Consider the following 23,074-nt stretch of genomic DNA (forward strand, 5'->3'; position numbering starts at 1 on the left):
GGTTGTCAATCTTGGGACATAACACCTGACTTTGTGATGAAATTCCTCAATTACACTCAATGGACATCAACATTCTACATATTTTATTTATGAAAAGAAATTCCTTTGAGAAGCATGAATTCACATGTGTACAAGTATTCCCTGGATACATTACTTATTTCAATTATTAATAATACAAAACACTACAATACAGATCATGTGTAGCTCAATTCAGTTTGTGCTGGACAACCAAAAAAATAAAATTGATATAACCTCTGACCAATGAGCATATATCTTTAATGAGGAAGCAAAACGTGTGTATGCTGATAAGGTGAGATCACTTCCTGTTTACAAAGTAAAAACCATGAACTGAGCACATGACCCTCGCAACAGAATGACTGGAGGTTGTCATTAGAAATTACTTTTAATACATGAAAGATTAACAATTTTGTCAGTTTCTTTGAAAATACTTCAACATTTTTACAAAGGCAATTCTTTCACAAAAACAGGAAACTATCACTTACAAAATCATAATATGATAACAGGATCATCCATTCATTACCATGACAGTAACAGACGAAAATAATCAATGAAAATGTATCACTTCATCATTAATCATATCTGGACATGAGACACCGCAGTTTCAGTTCAGGCATAAAGTGTCCCTGACAATGATCATGGCCCCATGCAAGATACTCCTTTGTTTCAATAGATTCCTTCTCCGAGTACATCAATGATATACCCATGCATTAAGGCGGAACTTGTGAATGAGCAGTGCGCTGCGGCTGAATCCATTGACAAGGGGAGCGTATAGGGCACGTGGTCCCTGGGGGCTAGGGAGAAGATTGGTACATTCATGTATCGGTAAGCTATGACTCAGTGCTTGCTGTGAGGGTGTAGCCATCTTGTCGTCTACCGAGGCCACAACACACATCCAATCTAACTGTATACTCCGCTGTGGGGCTTCACATAGACTCACGAGTATGCCCAATCAGTTTAACCAGACTTCTTTTCACAGAAACTTGTGGAAATGATTTATCTTCATCTAACATGTCCAATACACACACTGCTCTGAGTATGGTAGCAGCTGATCCATGGACAAAGAATTATGTTTCTCACAAATCTGAAGTTCAATCCATTATCATATAACAAACACTATAATATACACCTGTCATTACAAACAAAGGGATAAGAAATAAACTTCATGGTTTGACAGACAGTCTTTTTGTTTTATAATCTACCATATCTACACTGAACATATACAGGATGAACAACAAGACTATCACTATTGCATATCTGTGAAATGTCTCTTGTTAATTAAACTGTGAAATGAAACCAAGGACATATCTTGGAAGCCCTTCCATACAGTGCCCGAATGTAGCACACACACAACCTAGTGCCCCAATCTGCAACTTCCCCGTGGTGCCCCTAGCTGTCCCTCCCATCAGTGCCGCAAATCTGCCCCTCCCCTCAGTGCCCCAATCTGCCCCTCCCATCTGTGCCCCAATCTGCCCCACCCCTCAGTGCCCCAATCTGCCCCTTCCATCTGTGCCCCAATCTGCACCTCCCATCTGTGCCCCAATCTACCCTTCCCATCTGTGCCCCAATCTGACCCTCCCATCTGTGCCCCAATCTGCCCCTCCCCTCAGTGCCTCTACCACTTTCCCTTGGTGCCCCAATCTGGCCTCCCATCTGTGCCCCAATCTGCCCCTCCCATCCCTGCCCCAATCTACCCTTCCCATCTGTGCCCTAATCTACCTGATCGGAAGGGTAGATTGGGGCAGGGATGCCCTAATCTACCTGACCCGTGAAGATTCCGGGATAGAATAGGTCTTCAGCAACCCATACTTGCCGTAAAAGGTGACTATGCTTGTCGTAAAAGGCGACTAACGGGATGGGGTGATGCATGTCATCGATCCCAATTGCGTGGATCGATGCTCATGATATTAATCACTGGATTGTCTGGTCCAGACTCGATTATTTACAGACAGCTGTCATATAGCTGGAATATTGCTGAGTGCGGCGTTAAACAACAAACCAAACACAACAAACCAACCAACCAACCTAATCTACCTCTTCCACTCAGTGCCCCAATCTACCCTTCCCATTTGTGCCCCAATCTACCTCTTCCCCTCAGTAACCCAATCTACCATTTTCCCTCAGTGCCCCAAACTGTCCCTCTCATCTGTGCCCCGATCTGCCCCTCCCCTCAATGCCCCAATGAACCATGTCCTCTTGGTGCCCCAAACTGTCCCTCCCAACTGTGCCCCTATCTGCCCCTCCCCTCAGTACCCCAAACTGCCCCTCCCATCTGTGCCCCAGTCTACAGCACTGCACCTTCAACGGCCAAGGTGAAACAAGGTGAATGACATTGCAAAGCATCACAAAGACCAAACAAACAGACACTATATGTACATGATGTAAGGAGATCAGGTGCATGTACTTCTAGTGTTACTATAAAAAGCAGTTTACTTCTTTTGAAATGTGATGTTTCATATTATTCAACAAGTTCACAGGCAATTAAAACATAGAGATGTGAGAAAGGATATTTCAAGTGCATGTACTTCTAGTGTTACTATAAAAAGAAGCTTACTCATTTGATATATGATTGTTTCTCACGAATCCCGATTTTCACAGGGAATAAAAACTTTGACGTCAAGACTGAAAATAAGCCGCTATCACGAAAATAACCTTTCCGTAAATATTAAAATAAATAAATTTTGAAATGTCAATAAATAAACTATCACTTCACTATCATGACTATGAGACACAAATCCCAAATTGCATAGATTCTTAATACGATTGTTCTTTATGAATTCTTGATTTTGGTTCAACATGTTTAACAGCCAACTCAGGTTACGATACACTCCAAGGGACGCATGGTTTGTTATCTCAAACATGTGCTATTCCCTCGAACAATAACGTCCAGACTCACTCCTCTGTGATTGACTGTATCATATCTGACTTCTCCCAGGCTGGGGTGGTCCGTATACCGTATTCGACGTAATAAGCGCCCAGGGCGCTCACAAAATTAGAAATAGGGGGCTCTTATTAGAATATTATTTTGGTGAAAAAAACAGAGTTAAAAGATAAATTTCGTGGTTTATGCTGACAGCCTGAAATGTTTATATACGACAGATATATTTTTCCAGAATTTAATTGCCCAGAATTGAGGGTGCATATTACACACGAGTGCGTATTATACACGAATAAATAGGTCTTGTGTACATTGATCAATCGGAAGGGGTGCTAATTGGGATTGTTCACTAGCCAATATATTAGCAAATATCGCCGTGGGCGCTTATTAGAGCGGGGCGCTTATTACGTCGAATACGGTAACTAAGTTTTTTCCCTGAACTGAACATACTTCCTTGTTTTCTGCCGGATGAAAGGTGTTTCTTGTCACCAAGGCTGAGTCAGTGAAATCGGAATGAGATGGGTTTAACACTGTTTAATAATCTTTTAACAATTTTTCCAGTTATATCACGGTGTGTCAGCCTGAAGTGATGCAGGTCTCAGATGTTTACCACTTTGGTGAAACCCATGAACACGGGTATGGTGCTGACAAACCTTGGAACATAATTGGGGCGAACCAGGATTCCAATCCACAATCATAGGTTTCTGGCATGCTTGCCATCTATCTAATGGTAAAAGTGGTAGTCCTCAAGATGTCACTAGTCTTTCCTAATTTTTACTTGTCTCAGACGAGTGGACTTATGACAATTTCAAACACTGAAACTGCGTAAACCCTTTGAACAATAAATGGCATGTCTTCCATACAAAATAATATTCCTGATGTTAAGTGTACTAGATCCTAAATAATGGCATTCTTGCCATCTATCTAATGGTAAAAGTGGTAGTCCTCAAGATGTCATTAGTCCTTCCTGAATTTTACTTTATATTAACTGTCTTAGATCCTAAATAACCACAAAGCAAGATCTCTTTTAAATCATATAAAAAAGTATGAAGTAATAAAGTGAATGAGAAGACTCACTGCATGAATCCTTGTTTATACAAATTTTCAGATTACCAATAAGCTAATATTACCCAATACTATGATATATTTTTTCAAGAATAAGACCCCAATCTATCTTACAAGCAACACAGTTTGAGGCCATCCTTCTGATGCTGCAAATCAATCCCCTCTCTGACAAGTCCCTAATAACCTGAACAAGAACCATACAGTCTCTCAAACTCATAGAACACCCCCATGTCACTGGGAACTAACACTTACTGACACTGCCTCTAAGTTCATTCCTCTCTGGACAGACAGGTGAGGTGAAATGGGGACACTATGCCACAGATTAACATACCACTCAGTTTAATTTGTTTGTTGTTGTTTAACTCCACACTCAGCAATATTCAAGCTATATGACGGCGGTCTGTAAATAATCGAGTCTGGATAGACAATCCAGTGATTGACATCATAAGCATTGATGAAACAATTGGGATATGATGACATGCATCAACCAAGTCAATGAGCGTGACCACCCTATCCCGTTAGTCACCTCTTACGACAAGCATAGTCGCCTTTTACAGCAAGCATGGTTTGCTGAAGACCTATTCTACTCCAAATCTTCACAGGTGCTCAGTTTAATATACCAATCAGACATAGCATACTGATTATATATTCTTAATGCAAAGTGCCAGGCAAGGTTTGAAGTACCATCTTTAAACTGTCCTTTGATATAACGGGGCTTGGAGCTGTGGGTATACAGACCCATCTACCATATCTACATATGATGCAGCACATTTGTTTGTTTTTTGTTAGACGTCACATTCAGCAATATTCCAGACATGGAGACCGGTCTATGTATATTGCTGTACTATCTGTAGTAGGAGTGAAACTATATATAAGTAAAGATACGATACATATAATGATAAGCATATTCACATCAAATCGCATGGAACTATTTTTGTTTTTTTGTTTGTTGTTTAACGCCGCACTCAGCAATATTCCAGCTATATGACGGGGGTCTGTAAAATAATCGAGTCTGGACCAGACAATCCAGTGATTGACATCATGAGCATCAATCCACACAACTGGGATCAATGACATGTATCAACCGAGTCTGACCCCCCGATCCCTTTAGTCGCCTTTTACGACAAGCATAGTCACCTTTAACGGCAAGTATGGGTTGCTGAAGACCTATTCTACCCCGGAATCCACATTAAACTAAATATTTCAGAGCAGGTTTATAAATCCTCATGCATCAAACTGTTAGAAGTTGGTGAGTAAATAAGAAAACATACAACTGTATTGATAACAAAATAATTTATTTTAGCAGGTGTATTATCGTCTTCATTAATACAGAAAACATGTATCGTGTATCGTATCGTGGTATGAAAACTTGCGATGCACTGCTGCACCGTTTTACCCCTAATCTGTAGTGAAGAAAGTCCTACTGTATTTGTAGCGTTCATAGACCATGGACATACAGACCCATCTGCGAATGTTGCTGTATTATTGTCAGTAACAAAGTCCCACTGTACTTCTAGTGTTCATAGACCACGAACATACGAATCTGAATCATGACAATTTACTGATGTTTATTAGAAGTTCATATTCTTCTTTTTTATGATCATGTCAACAACGTACATCGTGACTACTGGATTAGATAATGACTTCTCCCCTGCAGTCCCTGAAGCCTCCTTGGTCGAGTGAATAGCAAACGGGCATGATTATCATGTGTGTTAGACTTGGAGTGAGTCATCAGCACACATCGAGACTCAATGTTTAATCTTTACCCTGTCAAGGTAGACTGATACAAGGTCACCACTCGTGGTCACATGACTGGCTGTTACCCTCAATACCACACATGTCGCACAAGTTAATAATACCACTGAGCTGTACACAAGCACACTGATCTGACTACACAAGCACACTGATCTGACTGCACAAGCACACTGATCTGACTGCACAAGCACACTGATCTGACTGCACAAGCACACTGATCTGACTACACAAGCACACTGATCTGACTGCACAAGCACATTGATCTGACTACACAAGCACACTGATCTGACTGCACAAGCACACTGATCTGACTACACAAGCACACTGATCTGACTGCACAAGCACACGGATCTGACTACACAAGCACACTGATCTGACTGCACAAGCACACTGATCTGACTACACAAGCACAATGATCTGACTGCACAAGCACACCGATCTGACTACAAGAACAACGATCTGACTACAACTGCAACAATCTGACTGCACAAGCACACCGATCTGACTACAAGAACAACGATCTGACTATAAGAACAACGATCTAACTATAAGAACAACGATCTGACTGTACAAGCACAATGATCTGACTACAAGAACAATGATCTGACTACAAGCACACCGATCTGACTACAAGAACAACGATCTGACTACACAAGCACACCTATTCTAACCTGGATCTTCACGAGTCAACCAATTGTACATAGACTGTTTTATATGTGTGTGTCCGACCAACAGGAACAAAAGACTTTAAGACATCAAACAAAACTTGAAATACAATATCTAATGTAAGTTATGACATCTCAAAATAGAAAATTAACCCTGATGATTCCACTTGAACTCGAGCAATGTGAACTCAGAGCACCTCCTCCCAAAAACAAATGCTTCTTTGTAATGATTTAAATTGGTCGTGTAGTAGCAACAAATGTTTGAGAGGTGCGAGGAGTCCTGTTTGCAGCGCTGTTGAGCCCTGGAACCTGCCAGTGAGTTGTCCGAATGATGCTAACAGGCCGCAGCGAGTACACTAGTTTTTCTGCCATCCAGAACACAACACACAAGATGAGTCATAACTGGTGTGCTTTACCAGGTTAAGTGATATGTTTGTGCAGTGGTTGACAGTGCAGAGGCTCTTCAGGTGCACTACCAACTCAGACATTGTATCAACAGTCAACAAAACTTTTGCTCATAAATATAATTATTAATTAATGTTTTACTTTATTACTTTTATAACTTTTGTATGCTACAAATTTCAAGTTGTACATTGTTGCAATCAGTTTTAATAATACAAACAGTATAGATAATCAGGTTAGTCAAGATCACAGACCACATTGGCAGAAAACAAGAGAATATAAAATATTATCAGTGGTAAATCATAGGCATATTTGGATCAACCACCATCAAGATCCGGGTTAGAATTGGTCTTCAGCAACCCATGATGGTCGAATGAGGCAACTAATGGGATTGGATGGTCGCGCTTGGTAACTTAGTTGATGCATGTCGTATCCCAAATGCTTAGCTCAATGATCATGATGTCAGTCACTGGACTGTCTGGTCCAGAGTTATTTACACAGACTGCCATCATAGAGCTGGAATATCGCTGAGTGCGACACTGAACAACAAACAAACGAAATGAATAACATACTTGTGTATATATGTATAGCACACACAGGAAAGAACTGACGTTTTTCCCGCCTTTTTGCACAGAAGAGCTGAAGAGCTACATGTGCTATTAGGGGAACAACTAGTTGACACTGAAAAGGACTTCTGTTAAACATCTGAAGATTTAGTTATAGTGTGTCTGCAGCCAAAATACAGGATTTATGGCTGAGACGTAATAGAGTTAAACGATTTGCAGGAATTACTAACTTATATGCATTATTATTTTTGTACAACCATGTCTATTGAAACATATTACATAATACACCCGTGCATTACAATTACCCACTGGTATATTAGACTGACTCCAGGACACAGTCTTCCTTTTGTCAAAATATTGCTACCTCAAAATATCAAAAAGAATTGTCCACTTGTGATCAAACCTGACAGGTTCTCTGCCTCCCCAGTTACAGGTTTAATAGAGAGTTCAACACTGTGCTGCCATATTGGTTTCCCTGCTTAAGGTAGGCACATTCAGTGCGAGTAATGAGAGATTGATCTTGAATATGTTTTGTACCGTGCTGACTCATACAGCACCTGAGTGTTCACCAGTTGCCTGAGGTGGCAGTTACAATGGCTACTACATATGCTAGCTATAATATCAGTATCACTCTCAGATCTCATCCAAATCTCACTTTGCATTGCCCAAAATACCAATTTCACCGATGATCATACTTAACTTATCACAAATCTCATGAGTTCTATGAACAAATATATACCACTCACATCACGATTGGCATAATCAGATATATTTATACCCACTTGACACAGGAGAATCATTTTTATGCATCATGGAAAGAGAAAAAATCCCTATCAAAAGTGGAGTAGTATATATCAGATAGATGAAATGTAAAAAGTGTTACAAACAAAATACATAAACGTTTTCTTCAAGTGCTTATAATGGACATCCAAGATGAGAATAAAAAAACATTTTCCTTCACGGACAACCTCTGCCATTTTCAGACATTAAATAGAAGCTACTTTTGAAATATAAAAAAAAGGAATGAGACATCCCCATTTTAAGGAGAATAAATGCCTATCCACACAGAGGAAGGTGTAATAACTCCTCCAATGCTGTGGCACAGATGGTCCAATATCTACTCCAACAGTTGTGCAAGAGCTGCCACCGCCTGTGATCACAGCCACTGATAACGCAAGACTAGGCTCTGTCTACAGGAATTAGTAGCAGGACCAGCTAATTGTATGTGAGAGATTGCAGAAGCAGCTTGTGATGGGGCTGGGAGGAAGGAGGACAGAGCAGCCTAACAGTCAGCTGGGGGCTATGCTGCTATATAGGAACATAGGATGAGTCTGTGTGATGGTGGATGACTTGATCCTCCTCCAACTGTATGCTACAACTGAAAGAACTGTCTACCATAATAGGCTTGATTGGTACAAGTCCCACAGCCTCTAGGAACTGACTCCATAATTACGATTCTTTGGAAGATGGTTCATTATACTTCAGGACGAGCAGAGAGTTTCTACCACCAATAAATTGTAACAAACACAATGAATCACAAATGAATCCCCATGAATGAATGAATCCATAGTACTAAACACAGGTAAACAATGATCCTCATACCAATATTTGTTTCCAATGATAAACTTTGACAACAGATATTTACTTTTTCCTGTACATATATTGTATTTAACCATCCACGGTGTCTTATGTTAGCTGTGCCAAAAGAAACCAAGGAATCCTTGTCCCCCCAAAAAGGGTGTCATTGATTGGAAATTTTAGCATCGATATATATATATACCGTATTCGACGTAATAAGTGCCCAATTAAAAAATTTCTTGGTTTATGCTAACAGCCTGAAACTTTTATATACGACTGATATATTTTTCCAGAATTTAATTGCCCATAATTAAGGGTGCATATAACACATGAGTGCGTATTATATGCGAATAAATAAGTCTTTTGTACATTGATTAATTGGAGGGGTGCAAATTGGGATTGTTCACGAGCCAATATATTAGCAAATATCGCCGTGGGTGCTTATTAGAGTGGGGCGCTTATTACATCGAATACGGTACTTCCACCTGCATTTGGCATTAAGATAAATATGAACTAGGCTGATCCATTAAATATTTCAAATTGAATTTTCTGTTTCTCACTGTCTAGTTTAAACATGGTATTCTTTACATATGGTTCTGTGGGAGTGAATTATTAGTTGAGTATCAATATTCATAAATTTGTATGTACAGTATCGACATCAAACATTCCCAGCATATCGATATGGCAATATAGGATGACATCCTTACTTGTCATAACCGTAAGGTCCAAAGTTAAAGATTGAGAGGTACTACATAAGCAATCTCTTGGCCTCCCGGACCCTCCTCAAGTTCGAACACTGAATCTGTAATATTCTGACATGTTGATATTCCTTTTTGATAGTGCTGCTCCTTCAAAGCTGTCAAAGCTGAGTATTGCATGCAAAGTAAGTAAAGAATACTGTTATCATGACTAAACCAGGTATATATACAGTAATGTATTTTGTTTATTCTTAAAATCAGTCCATTACCATATTCTCTATGAGGCATCTTCATCGGGATGACCATTTGTCAACATGACATCTTAAACTAAGTTCAAGAAAAACTAAATCCTACAGATGTCCTTACTCTCAAGTCCACCATGTTTTCACATCCATCCAATACACGGAGGCTTTGAAACCTAATTTATTTGTAAAGGAGCCAAATATTGCAAACCAGTTATTTTCATGACAGCATGTTCATTCCCGGAAGTTCAAATGGAAGTTTCAGGTAATAAAGCAAATGCCTTACTTAACAGATTTATTCACAAAAAATAGTACAAGTACTCAGCGTTACCTACTTGGGTAGCATGTTATTAACTGGGGCGGTAGCCTAGTGGTTAAAGCCTTCGCTCATCACGCTGAAGACCCGGGTTCAATTCCCGACATGGGTACAATGTGTGAAGCCCATTTCTGGTGTTCCCCGCTGTGATATTGCTGGAATATTGCTAAAAAGTGACGTAAAACCATACTCACTCACTCACTTACTCTGATTAACAGTAAACGTTACTTCGAAGTATAGTTAGGATCAATTAGCAATAAACGCAAATACAGGGGACAGATGGAAAAAATTGCAATGTTCTAGCTAGCAAAAACGACATGAGGTATCATTTTTGTGCTTGCTACCACAATCACTTTTCCGTGGAAACATAACACCACTCTTATTTGAATCAATGAAATGTTTTATGTGGTTCCAATATCACTCAAAGCACCATTAACGACCCGATGATTCATACATAAATAGACATCAAACAGTACTTGTTTCTTGACTGTAAACTGACCACATGATTCATGTCCAATACATGCTGCGTACTGGCCTAATGGCATTACTGTTGGTGAATACTGAATACATGACGCATACAGCACTATGACAATGGACGCACCAATCAGGGGGTAGTACTGTAGTAACTATGGACTCAGGCTGACCAGGGTGACTCATCCAAGTCCGGTGGCCTCTGTGCTCAGCCAGTCCACCAGGCTGACCGACCTGTCAATATCAGGTGGCTTGGAAAACAGGGTATTGTTGGCTGTAAGGGACTTCACACGCCTCGTTACTATGGAATACTATGTGTACATTTTGCCTTTGTCGCAACTACAATACACTCAGTGACTAAGGCCTTAACAGTAAACAAATAATGATTCATAACAGCCAGTATGTATTCACTAAATCAGTATGGTTACATTGAGAAAGTGACAGGAAAGGCATTGCTATGGACATCATGGAGTCATGCAGTTAGGACAAAAACCTACTAAACAGCTTAAAAAATGTTTAATCATGAGTATACTAGGCTATACCAAGGGAAAGAAACCTTGGATTCTTCTTGTTGAGAGTTTTTGCTTTGGTATATCAACATACAGACAATTGTTATGTAATTCTTAACATTATGTTTATGGAAAGGATCCTTTGGCTTTCATAGTGTGTATCAGTTTGTTTGTTTGTTTGTTGTTAAACGTCGCACTCAGCAATATTCAAGCTTTTTGACAGCAGTCTGTAAATAATGGAATCTGGACCAGACAATCCAGTGATAAATATCATGAACATCGATCCATACACTTGGGATAGGATGACATGCATCAACCAAGTCAGCGAACCTGACAACCAGATCCCGTTGGTTGCCTCTTACAACAAGCAGTCTCCTTTTACGGCAAGCATGGGTTGATGAAGACTATTTTGACCCATATCTTCACTGGTTCAATACAATGTCTAAATACTGGCCCAGAATATCTGTAACACTGAACAAATGTCTCCAGCAAACAGTTATTGTGATATGCCTCTATCCCTGAATTTTCACATTTGTTTTCACATTCACAATTTTTGCAATCAAGAGTTAGAAGTCATCTGTGGTGGGATTTCTTTTTATCTGTTAGAACCTGTTTACAGGTAAATAGTACAACATTAGGACATTGTTGACACGTGTGTAATGCAGTGTAGGATCCCATGGCATCATAGAGCAACTCACACAAGTACAGCTTAGAACATGTGGTTGATTGGTCTACCAGACAGGTAAACCGATTGACTTCTCAACATACGTGCAAATTCTTGATGTTCATCACACCGTCTTCACCTGAGTCATCTGGGTTAGCAGTTAGTGAACAAACATAAACGGAAATACATTGTTTGGGCTGGAATCTCAAGTTTACTTTTCATTGCAAATAAGTTGTTTATAAGTCATGATGACACGCCTAAACAATGACCCTCTCTGTGGTATGGGATACCCACAACCCAATGTATACAGCCTATAGACTGACCCTCCCTGGGGTATGGGGTACCTTAAACCCAGTGAGTACAGCCTATAGGCTGACCCTCCCTGGGGTATGGGGTACCTTAAACCCAGTGAGTACAGCCTATAGGCTGACCCTCCCTGGGGTATGAGGTACCTTTAACCCAATGTATACAGCCTAGACTGACCCTCCCTGGGGTATGGGATACCTTAAACCCAGTGAATACAGCTTGACTGACCCTCCCTGGAATATGGGGTACCTTAAACCCACTGAGTACAGCCTATAGGCTGACCCTCCCTGGGGTACAGGGTACCTTAAACCCAGTGAATACAGCCATAGACTGACCCTCCCTGGTGTATGAGGTACCTTAAACCCAGTGAATACAGCCATAGACTGACCCTCCCTGGGGTACGGGGCACCTTAAACCCAGTGAATACAGCCATAGACTGACCCACCCTGGGGTATGGGGTACCTTAAACCCAGTGAGTACAGCCTATAGGCTGACCCTCCCTGGGGTATGGGGAACCTTAAACCCAGTGAATACAGCCATAGACTGACCCTCCCTGGGGCAGCATTAGAAATTGGCACTAGTCTTAAAGTCCTAGCCAAACTGCCCAATATTTAAGGGATCCTAAGGACTAGCAGAAATTTGCCCTTTTTAGGGGTTTTGCCTTATGTTATCATTATAAGGACTAGTGGGCCAAAACTGTTAAGTTTCTATCGATGTGGGTTACGGGGTAACTTGACCCAGAGTGAATTCCCAGGTGCTGCCAACCATGTAAGTCTACCAGATGGTCGCAGCACCAACTGTGTACTACCCGGTGACTAACACTATAGTCCAGAGTCCAGACATCACACAGCACCAGCCTGGGCTACTAACATTCCTGTGGTTGTCTACTATCACTAATCTTAGCGTGTTATTCATCCCTACACTGCTGGTACAGTCAGTGTTTCCCTAGAATGAAGAGATAAACCAATTTTAGACATGACGGATACTTTTTGTCCCGTCAGCCAAACAATCTTCATAGTCATTGTGAATTCGCGTAACTGCCGGTAACTCATTTGCAGTTGTTTTGGTGGGGAGAAATGTGAAAGTTACTGCATGAATCATGTGCTCCCACAAGCCTGCCACACCATGAATATGATCACTGTTATCTATTGATTTATGTCTTAAGTATGTGTTGCTATCAACTTGACAGTAAAGAACATTTCTTGTACAACTAATTCAATTTCTTACTGATATAAATCCGTACTTTTAGTTTTTGCACAAGTTTCAATCAAATGAAATCATTTTTGCACAATAACAAGGGGATGGAATACTTATTTTGTTATACATTATGAGGTAAAATAATTACTAATGATTCAATATTTCACTTCAGATGTTTTTCCTCACACCTTTTGTTATTGTTTAACTTAATTGAAATTCCATGTTTTCTGTTTTGTTTCTTCATGGAACTTAACAATGCGATATAATTATTTTTCAAAAGTTGTTTTCAAAAGTTGTTTTGACCAATCTTGGCTGCTGCATTGCTTTCTACGACTGCCTTTGCTCACAGCAAGTGCCCAAGTACAGATGACTCTGCTACGCTGTTAGAATAGCGCTAATTGACTAAACTGCAGCATACATGATGGAATTGACCAATAAGGGACCTGTTGAGTGCCAAGGCAAATTTGAGCGTCTCCATGCTTCTTTGGCTGTTGTTGATCTGACATGCAGACTCACAAAGAGAATTTGAATATAACGCTGGTTTAATCATGTTAATATTACTCTCATTTACCTATGATCCGGAAATCAGGAAAAATTACCTGTCATAGATAAAAAGTGCTATGAATTACCTGTGGTCAGTGACTTAAAATAGTATAACTCTGATGGTACATTGTCTTGGCTGCAGTCAGTGTGTCATGATGGTACATTGTCTTGGCTGCAGTCAGTGTGTCATAATGGTACATTGTCTTGGCTGCAGTCAGTGTGTCATAATGGTACATTGTCTTGGCTGCAGTCAGTGTGTCATGATGGTACATTGTCTTGGCTGCAGACAGTGAGTCATAATGGTACATTGTCTTGGCTGCAGTCAGTGTGTCATGATGGTACATTGTCTTGGCTGCAGTCAGTGTGTCATGATGGTACATTGTCTTGGCTGCAGTCAGTGTGTCATGATGGTACATTGTCTTGGCTGCAGACAGTGAGTCATAATGGTACATTGTCTTGGCTGCAGTCAGTGTGTCATAATGGTACATTGTCTTGGCTGCCGTCAGTGAGTCATAATGGTACATTGTCTTGGCTGCAGTCAGTGAGTCATAATGGTACATTGTCTTGGCTGCAGGCAGTGAGTCATAATGGTACATTGTCTTGGCTGCAGGCAGTGAGTCATAATGGTACATTGTCTTGGCTGCAGTCAGTGAGTCATGATGGTACAGTGTCCTGATAACAGTCAGTGAGTCACGATGGTACATTGTCTTGGTTGCAGTCAGTGAGTCATGATGGTACATTGTCTTGGTTGCAGTCAGTGAGTCATGATGGTACATTGTCTTGGTTGCAGTCAGTGAGTCACGATGGTACATTGTCTTGGTTGCAGTCAGTGAGTCACGATGGTACATTGTCTTGGTTGCAGTCAGGGAGTCATGATGGTACATTGTCTTGGCTGCAGGCAGTGAGTCATGATGGTACATTGTCTTGGTTGCAGTCAGTGAGTCACGATGGTACATTGTCTTGGTTGCAGTCAGGGAGTCATAATGGTACATTGTCTGGGCTGCAGGCAGTGAGTCATGATGGTACATTGTCTGGGCTGCAGGCAGTGAGTTATGATGGTACATTGTCCTGGTTGCAGTCAGTGTGTCATTATGGTACATTGTCTTGGCTGCATCAGTGATTCATAACGGTACATTGTCTTGGCTGCATCAGTGATTCATAACGGTACATTGTCTTGGCTGCAGTCAGGGAGTCATGATGGTACATTGTCCTCGCTGCAGGCAGTTAGTCACGATGATACATTGACACGGCTTCAGTCAGTGAGTCATGACTTGGCTGCAGCGACTTATTGCTAAAGATGCAGAGTTAATTATGTCACAGGATGATGTTAGTGTCACATTCAATCACATAAATATTGCTCATAAATGTAAGCTGATTATTTCAAAATTACATTATTTCATAACAGACATTATTATCAAATATATATGATGATGGTTCATCTTAATGCAGGAATCCTGCTTATTTGATGTAATTTCTCCTTGCAGTGTTCAAAATTAAGCATGAAAGTCAAGGGGTCATCATAACTTTAATCTGAGATTTAAGATTTTGGGGCGTCCCTGATTCAAATACCAGAGCGGCAAACCTCAAGGACAGCAGGGCCCAGTTGCACAAAGCGATCTTAGCGCTAAGATGATCAAAACTCCCATACTTTAATATAGGCTTACAATTTTCATAGCGCTAAGACCGCTTTGTGCAAGTGGGCCCTGGACCTCTTATTGTCTCAAACACTGCCCTTCCAATAAGCCAATCATCTCAATCAGATACCACAACATTTTGCTCAGGAACATGAATACTGTATAACTTTATGATTTATTAGTCAAAAAAAGACTTGTTAAGTATTTATCAGCAGTCTAATGGACAGAAGTGCTGTAAAAAATGATACTTGTGGAAGGCACAAAGTAAAATATCCAAGATCATAAGTTGCTTTCTCAAACTTTCACATAGGGCTCTTTCAGTGTATTAAATGTATAACCATGGTAACGAGCAAGATTGACCAAAACCTAGCCAATTATGATTAGATTGACTGGTCAAAGATATGTTCATTCATACAGAAGACATATTAATTTCTTTGATGCTTATGCAGTGCTTTTACTTTACCTAAGTAGGCAGATGAGATAGGCGACTTGAAAGATTCCCAGTCTATCTAATCAGGGATACAACTTTAAAACCATGAAATATTTTCAAGCGACGACGTATAATCCTGAAATTCTTCTAACCCTTGGGACAACATTAATATTAAACAAAGTTATTCGGTGAAATAGGCCAGCGCCAATTTGCATCTCTGATTTAAACCATAACTTGCCATGAGCTAACTATATCTTATTTCAAAGATAAATACTTTCTTTTCTGATGCTATACACTGACTCTTATTTACAAACTGGATTTAGTCTACAGTTTTTACATTCAAACACTGAATTAGAGCTCCTGATCATGACCAGAATCATGAGTTTATACTGTGTATCATATCACAATCATATCCCAGCACCTTGGGTTGTATACTCCCAAAGGAGCTGAGAATGAAAAATCTTAAACACACTGATCCATTGACCGGGGTATTAATGTAGCGCTTTGAGCACGCTTTAGGGTGTGGTTGTGGTCATAATGACTATCAGTGTCCTATAGTTCTTGCCAAGCTGCCCAATAGGTAAGCATGGTAAGGTGTCTAAAGACTAGTAGAAATTCGCTGTTTTTAAGAGTTTCGCTATATGTTATCATTGTAAGGATTTGTGGACTAAAAATGTTAGTTCTAACTCTGAATATGCACATTATTATTAAAGTGTATTGTTACAGTATGTGCCATAATAAGAAAAATTAACATAAATCACAATATTTTGCTTACCTTCTCACATCTTTTCTTGAGCACATCAACAAGCCCGTTATGATCGGTAAGTCCCCACGGAAGACCATTACCGTTCTCGTCCACCATGGAGGGGTCACATGGCACCTCACTTGTGTCCATGATCAGGGCCATCGTTAACAGTATATCCTTAATGTATCACAGAAACTTTGAATTTAAAACCCTTAATAGGAACACAAGCGTCTCCTGACATGGTCCGTATGTTGTCCCTCCATCACATGCTTCTGACCGCGACGTACCAGGGTGTCGTGTAGAACCTCTGGGGTGGAGCCACAGGGAGGGGGGTGGGGCCTGTCTTACTGCATGCTCCAGGCATGGTCAATCTGAAAAACAAATGAATATGTTACAACACTGAACCTTTTTTGTGTGTAAGATTGGCACTTTGAGAGTGAGTGAGTGAGTGAGGCGGCTTTTACATCGCTTTTGGGAATATTACAGCAACATCATGACAGGAGACAAATACAGATATAAATGTCCCAGGTGAAAGTGAGCGAATGCTTTTTTCACCCAACTGACCCAATGTCTTCTACAAATAAACTTATTCTTAAATTAGCAAGGTTACTATGGTAACAATACATATCAGCCTAAACAAATCCTGAGTCATATTTTTTCTATCACACTTATCAGAATCAGTCCCTTTTGTGATGATTAAACAGGTTGTGATTCATTGAAAGGACATCATTAGAATATTTCAGTACATTCAGTACATACATTACTCTCTAGTGTAATAGAAAACATATTCAATATTCAACCAAGAAAAAACCCAAAAAACTCGCGAAATATAATAATACTTACTCAAATGTTAACGGTGTATAATGTAGAGCCAGTACATATTCTAAACCTGGCTCTCAAGCATATTTAAAATCATGACAACCTATCCTATCTGCAGGTGATATTTAACGCTTCTACAGCATATGAGTGCAAACAGTCGAGCAAATATTAATCCTGCATATATACCGTATGAAATACTTGCACTGAGATTCCTTGGAACATGTCAAGGCATTATGCCGTCTGCTCCTCTCTCCAACTTTTAACCCTGACCTTTGTAAACCTAATCTCACACTATTGCCAAATAAAATGATTCAGAAAAGTACATAGAAATGTGTGAGGTATGGAATATGAGTGACAAGCGAGGACGGCTCCCTCCATGTGATGGCGACGTTAACATTGGGCAAGGGGAGGAGCTGGCCAGCGAGGTACAGGTACAAACACCTGAGTCTGATCCCAATACACTGCCCTGTGATTCACAAAAAAAGAATCCCCTTCTGTCAGCCCCATTCCAGTTGTGAGCACATAGTCATGAAAATGGGGGAGGTTGGCTACAGTGTGTAAAGAAAGAGAGCAGAATGTGGCAGCCATTACTCATTTGTTGAGCGTTCTGTATGAACACAAGAGGATCAGGAATGAACGAAGTGCTATTATTGACGGGAGTCACAGCTCACACTCATAATGACACCTACACACAAACATGATCAGCTACTGTTTGGCAATCATGATTCACACACACAAAAACATGCATCCATGTCACAAAACCTGAAGACAGTATATCTCTGCTTTGTGCTATCGATCAAATTCCTATACATGATAGCATTCAAAGTCGGACATATTCGAGCATATGAACTTGACATCTTTAGATGAGACACTTAGATGTCAATGTGACAAACTAACAATTATTCATACTGAGTGAGATACATTTTACCTATGTACACATTAAGTTAAACTACCACAGCACCTATTCAGTTCAACATGTCATCTAGCATCCCTCGCTAAATCATTGCGTTCATGATCTCCTTTGGCTGTGTGACTTCATCCATCACTTAGTGAACTCCAAACAGCCGTGACACAATGACTAGGGCAAGGAAGGTTCCTACAAATTACAAAATCACCAGGTGTTGACTCGACCTGACAATCACTGATATCATCACAAGGGCATGAGTCATAACTGGTTGCCCCTTGTATAAACCTGTGTGCTTTTCACACTGTAAGTGTCCTATTTAAAAATGTATTGAGGCTTGAAGATACATTTTTAGATCATATCCTCCGATGACCCATTTCACAGTATATCACACTAATTTGTATTGCCTTACTCAGTTTATACATTTAGGAAGTGTGAGTGAGAATGGTGTCATGCCTCTTTTAGCATTATACCAGAAATATCACAGTAGAGAGATCACCAGAAATAGGCATCACACATTGTAGCCATGTGGGGAATCAAACCTGGGTCTTTTGCATGAAGAGTGAACGCTTTAACCACTAGGCTACCCGACCTGTCCTAAAACATTAAGAAGATAACTAGTTCTTCCCAAAACAGCTACAAAGTCTTTTTTTGCTATTGAAGAACCAAACACTGCATTCACTTTTACAGACGACTTTTCCAGCATTTGAAAGTTCTTTACACTTCAGAATGAAGCAATTGAATGAATTGTTCATTTAAAATGCTTAGGTTATATAAAACCACAAATGTTCTTCAGTTGTTCAATAAAACAATCTTTGGTAAGAATAGAAAGGACATTTCTAACATGCTAAACCCCTTACCAAAAGTGCATACTCCATACAATGAATGATTGCATGACCTTTTCACTGAAGCTAGCATAGTTAGTTTGCTAGATTTGCATGTGCATGTCACAATACAAATCTGGTCGTAACTAAGAACATACTACATGGTTTGGGAAACAACATAGATAATTATTTTATTATTTTTATCAAATTTAAAGCAGGTGGATGCCTAATGCAAGAAGAATGTGATTGTTTGAATATCAAAATTGCTAATACAATGCACAATATTCACTCACTGCAATGAAAGATTGACCAAATCTACTGTTATGAACAGGCTCAGCGCCATCTCCGCCATGACACACCTGCTGTAATGATACAGCCAGAGGTATATCAGCGGGTTAACCCTCTAAAACACCTACTGCTATCAACATGTTCACACAATCCAACGTCAGTCAGTGATCTATCTAGTCAAACCAACAAATACTACTTGGAATTCAACGATTCACTGAATATTGGTGCATTCTTATGCTCTGTGCCATGATACATGTATTGTATCTGTAGGTCATGAATTGAACAAAAAGATGCAAGTATGAGAACCATAGATCATGAATTTATACAAAACAATACAAGTCTTGTATCAATAGGTCAATAGGTATCAATAAAAAAAATACATGTGTTGTAATGGAAGACCATGACATTATACAAAAAAAATACATGTATTGTATCTGTAGATCATTAATTGATATAAAACAACACAAGTATTGTATCTTAAAATCAAGAAATGATACAAAACACAAGTATTGTATAATTAGATCATGAACTAATAAAAAGTGATACAAATGTTGTATCCCATAGGTTATATGTTGATATAACATGATACAAGTATTGTATACATAGGTCATGAAATGATATATTATACCATATACAAGCAGTTATTGAAATTAATAGGTGGTCCTTTCGGTCTTCTCCGCTGTAACTGTGGCTAACTTATCACTGTTGTCATAAGGGCCCCTTGACTTACATGCTCCATTCGAAACAAGGGTGACATGTGAAATGTTTTGATTTGGTTGGTTTGTTGTTTAACGCCGCACACAGCAATTTTCCAGCTATATAACAACAGTCTGTAAATAATCGAGTCTAGACCAGACAATCCAGTGATTAATATCATAAGCATCGATCCACGCAATTGGGATACAATGACATGCATCAACCAAGTCAGCGAGTCTGACCACTCGATCCTGTTAGTCGCCTCTTACGACAAGCATAGTCGCCTTTCATGGCAAGCATGGGTTGCTGAAGACCCATTCTACCCTGGATCTTCACGGGTTGTAAAATGGTATGAACATGGATGGTAAAATACTACTTTCTTCTTGTATGTACAAGAAGTCTTAGCTCATTGTTTTATTAATTTACACAAATCTGCTTCATGTGTTTCAGTTGGGTTACTGTCTATTTCCTTGGTATATTGACAATGGAAATATTTCCTTAACTTGCCAAGTACAGGAATCGTGATATATCTATCATATCACAACAAAGTGCATAACAGTACCTTGTGCTGGTTATCGCTCTGGATATTCACATTGATAATCGGTTTCTGACATAGGGATTAGTAATAACTTACTTTCTCCATATGAAATAAATCTGTCTATTAGTAACCAAAAGCACTATGATCTAGTGGGTGCCAGCGAACAAAGTTCCACCAAATAACATTCAATGAAACTATCCAGAACAACAACGATCAGTGTAGCATGCAACTATGGTCAAAACCAGCTTCAGTTACCAATGCCTGTAGTAAGAATTATGCATGTCATCACTGCATGCACTGTTGATCAGTGTTTTGGAACTGCAACAGGAAATTTACATATTCATTAAATCATGGAATTCCCACTTTCAGCTATATCAGTGAATTACACATCAAAGACCTAAGCCCTCGAAATGATAGTTGATCAACAGTGGATATGCGGTTTGAACACAGTGTTATGACCTGTGTGTTTCTCTTAATGTTTACCACAGTGACCTAATTTTCAGTCTGAGATATAGCTGGCACATTGCTAAAAGCGGGGTGAAACCAAACTGACTCACTCACTTCAAGGTCTGTGTTTCAGTATTTGTACAGTTCACATTGCATACTTTCATGCCTTCAAAAATGAAATACCCTTACTTGTTTGTTTGTTGTTGAACGCTGCACTCAGCAATATTCCAGCTATATGACGGCGGTCTGTAAATAATCGAGTCTGGACCAGACAATCCAGTGATTGACATCATGAGCATCGATCTACGCGATTGGGATCGATGACATGTATCAACCAAGTCAGCGAGCCTGACCACCCGATCCTGTTAGTCGCCTTTTACGACAAGCATAGTCGCCTTTTACGGCAAGTATGGGTTGCTGAAGACCTATTCTACCCCGGAATCTTCACGGGAATGGTATACCCTGACACGTATTTAGCCTAATTAGGAGATAATGACACTGTTCAAAATGCTGCCATCATAAATCATATCATATTAAAAATGACAAAAAGGTTTATACAAAATCAGCAAGAAAATAAACTTTGATTGATTTTGACATTTTCAAAAATCCTTTCCAGATCAGAATTATTAACTATGTTATCCTATGAACGAGCATTTTCAATAACAATATCTCATTATCTGTGTAGCAGTATGTTGGCATCTGGCAGGAATGATGCAACCACAGACTGCGGCAAAACCAGGTCTATTCTTGACTTCAAACAAACCATCTGCAATTAGACTGATATAGAACTCACTCCCACTTGGCAGTGATGAAGCCATTAGCAGCGAGTTTGCAATACAATTCAATCCCTGGATTGGAATTATAGTTTGTCATTTTGGAATAGTTAATGTTGTTGTCATTCCTTGTAGCTACCTTTAACATTATTGACATTTTTATCCACCTGTAACTGAAAGGACTTAGGTCACAGGTTAGGCTGGACCCTATATTAACCTGTCTGAGAAACAGGCACAAGTATGTCAATGTCTAGTCCCACCCAAAAAGACTTCTTGAAATTCACCAATTTCAAAAAGCTTTCCTTCTGACATATCACAACGACTAGCAGCATCAGAACCCTGATCTTGAACACAAGACAAACATTTATCAGAAATACTCCACATGAATGATTCACATGAGAATGTGTATTCTGTGTGTGAAGACATCTGTAAGTGCACCCATGAGACAGGAGGTGTACATCACCTGGACTCAGATTCCAGAATGAATCAAGAAAGGAAATATGGAATGTTTATCTTGGCAAGGACAAACCAACTGTTGTATTTAGGAAACATCCCAATAAGATTTGTTCCACTTACCCAATGACATACATGTGTGCTTATGGAAGTACGGCTACGGCCATGACTAATGACAGGCTGACTCTACAACATGCCAGCTATCTTCATCATTACCGCCACATGTATCATCAGTTCAGCACACTCTTGTTGCAAGTGTAAGGTTTCAAAAAATGCTGTCTTGTTCAAAACAAAGAGTAAAATGAGTAGCATTATCAGCTTTTTCTTGCATGTTTTTGTGTGTGAATGCATCACAAAACATGTTTGCTAGAAATGTGTATGTATTCATTGCTATTTAGTTTTACAACTCTTGCCAGATAACAAATTATGTACAATTCAGCTAAAGGGGTTATTTTTTAATTTTTAAAATCATATATTATAATGTTTAATTTTATCAATTCATAATTGATAAGTTTCAATGTAAAAAAATGGTGAATAGCAAGTTTTAACAGAAACATCTGCATAAACCTCCCAATATATAGATGTCTTAAATTAACCTTTGCTGATAAAATCATTGGCTATGGTCAACATCACAAGGAGGCTTACCTCAT

The 23,074-nt window shown here is 39.6% G+C and overlaps 1 protein-coding gene across 3 annotated transcripts in view; it reads right to left on the minus strand.

Moving 5' to 3' along the window:
* LOC139474479 (dual specificity protein phosphatase 16-like) overlaps window positions 1-23,074 on the minus strand; it is a 75,592-nt gene that overhangs the window by 38,431 nt on the left and 14,087 nt on the right. For all 3 annotated transcript variants that reach the window (XM_071257517.1, XM_071257518.1, XM_071257516.1), the window contains exon 2: window positions 16,713-17,053. In XM_071257517.1, coding sequence (XP_071113618.1) covers window positions 16,713-16,844 — 132 coding nt within the window. In that variant the 5' untranslated portion in view covers window positions 16,845-17,053. The remainder of the gene's footprint in view (window positions 1-16,712; window positions 17,054-23,074) is intronic.

The sequence above is a fragment of the Haliotis cracherodii genome, unplaced genomic scaffold (assembly GCF_022045235.1).
Source record: "Haliotis cracherodii isolate W230 unplaced genomic scaffold, xgHalCrac1.p SCAF_3, whole genome shotgun sequence".
In the NCBI taxonomy this organism is placed as follows: Eukaryota; Metazoa; Mollusca; class Gastropoda; order Lepetellida; family Haliotidae; genus Haliotis; species Haliotis cracherodii.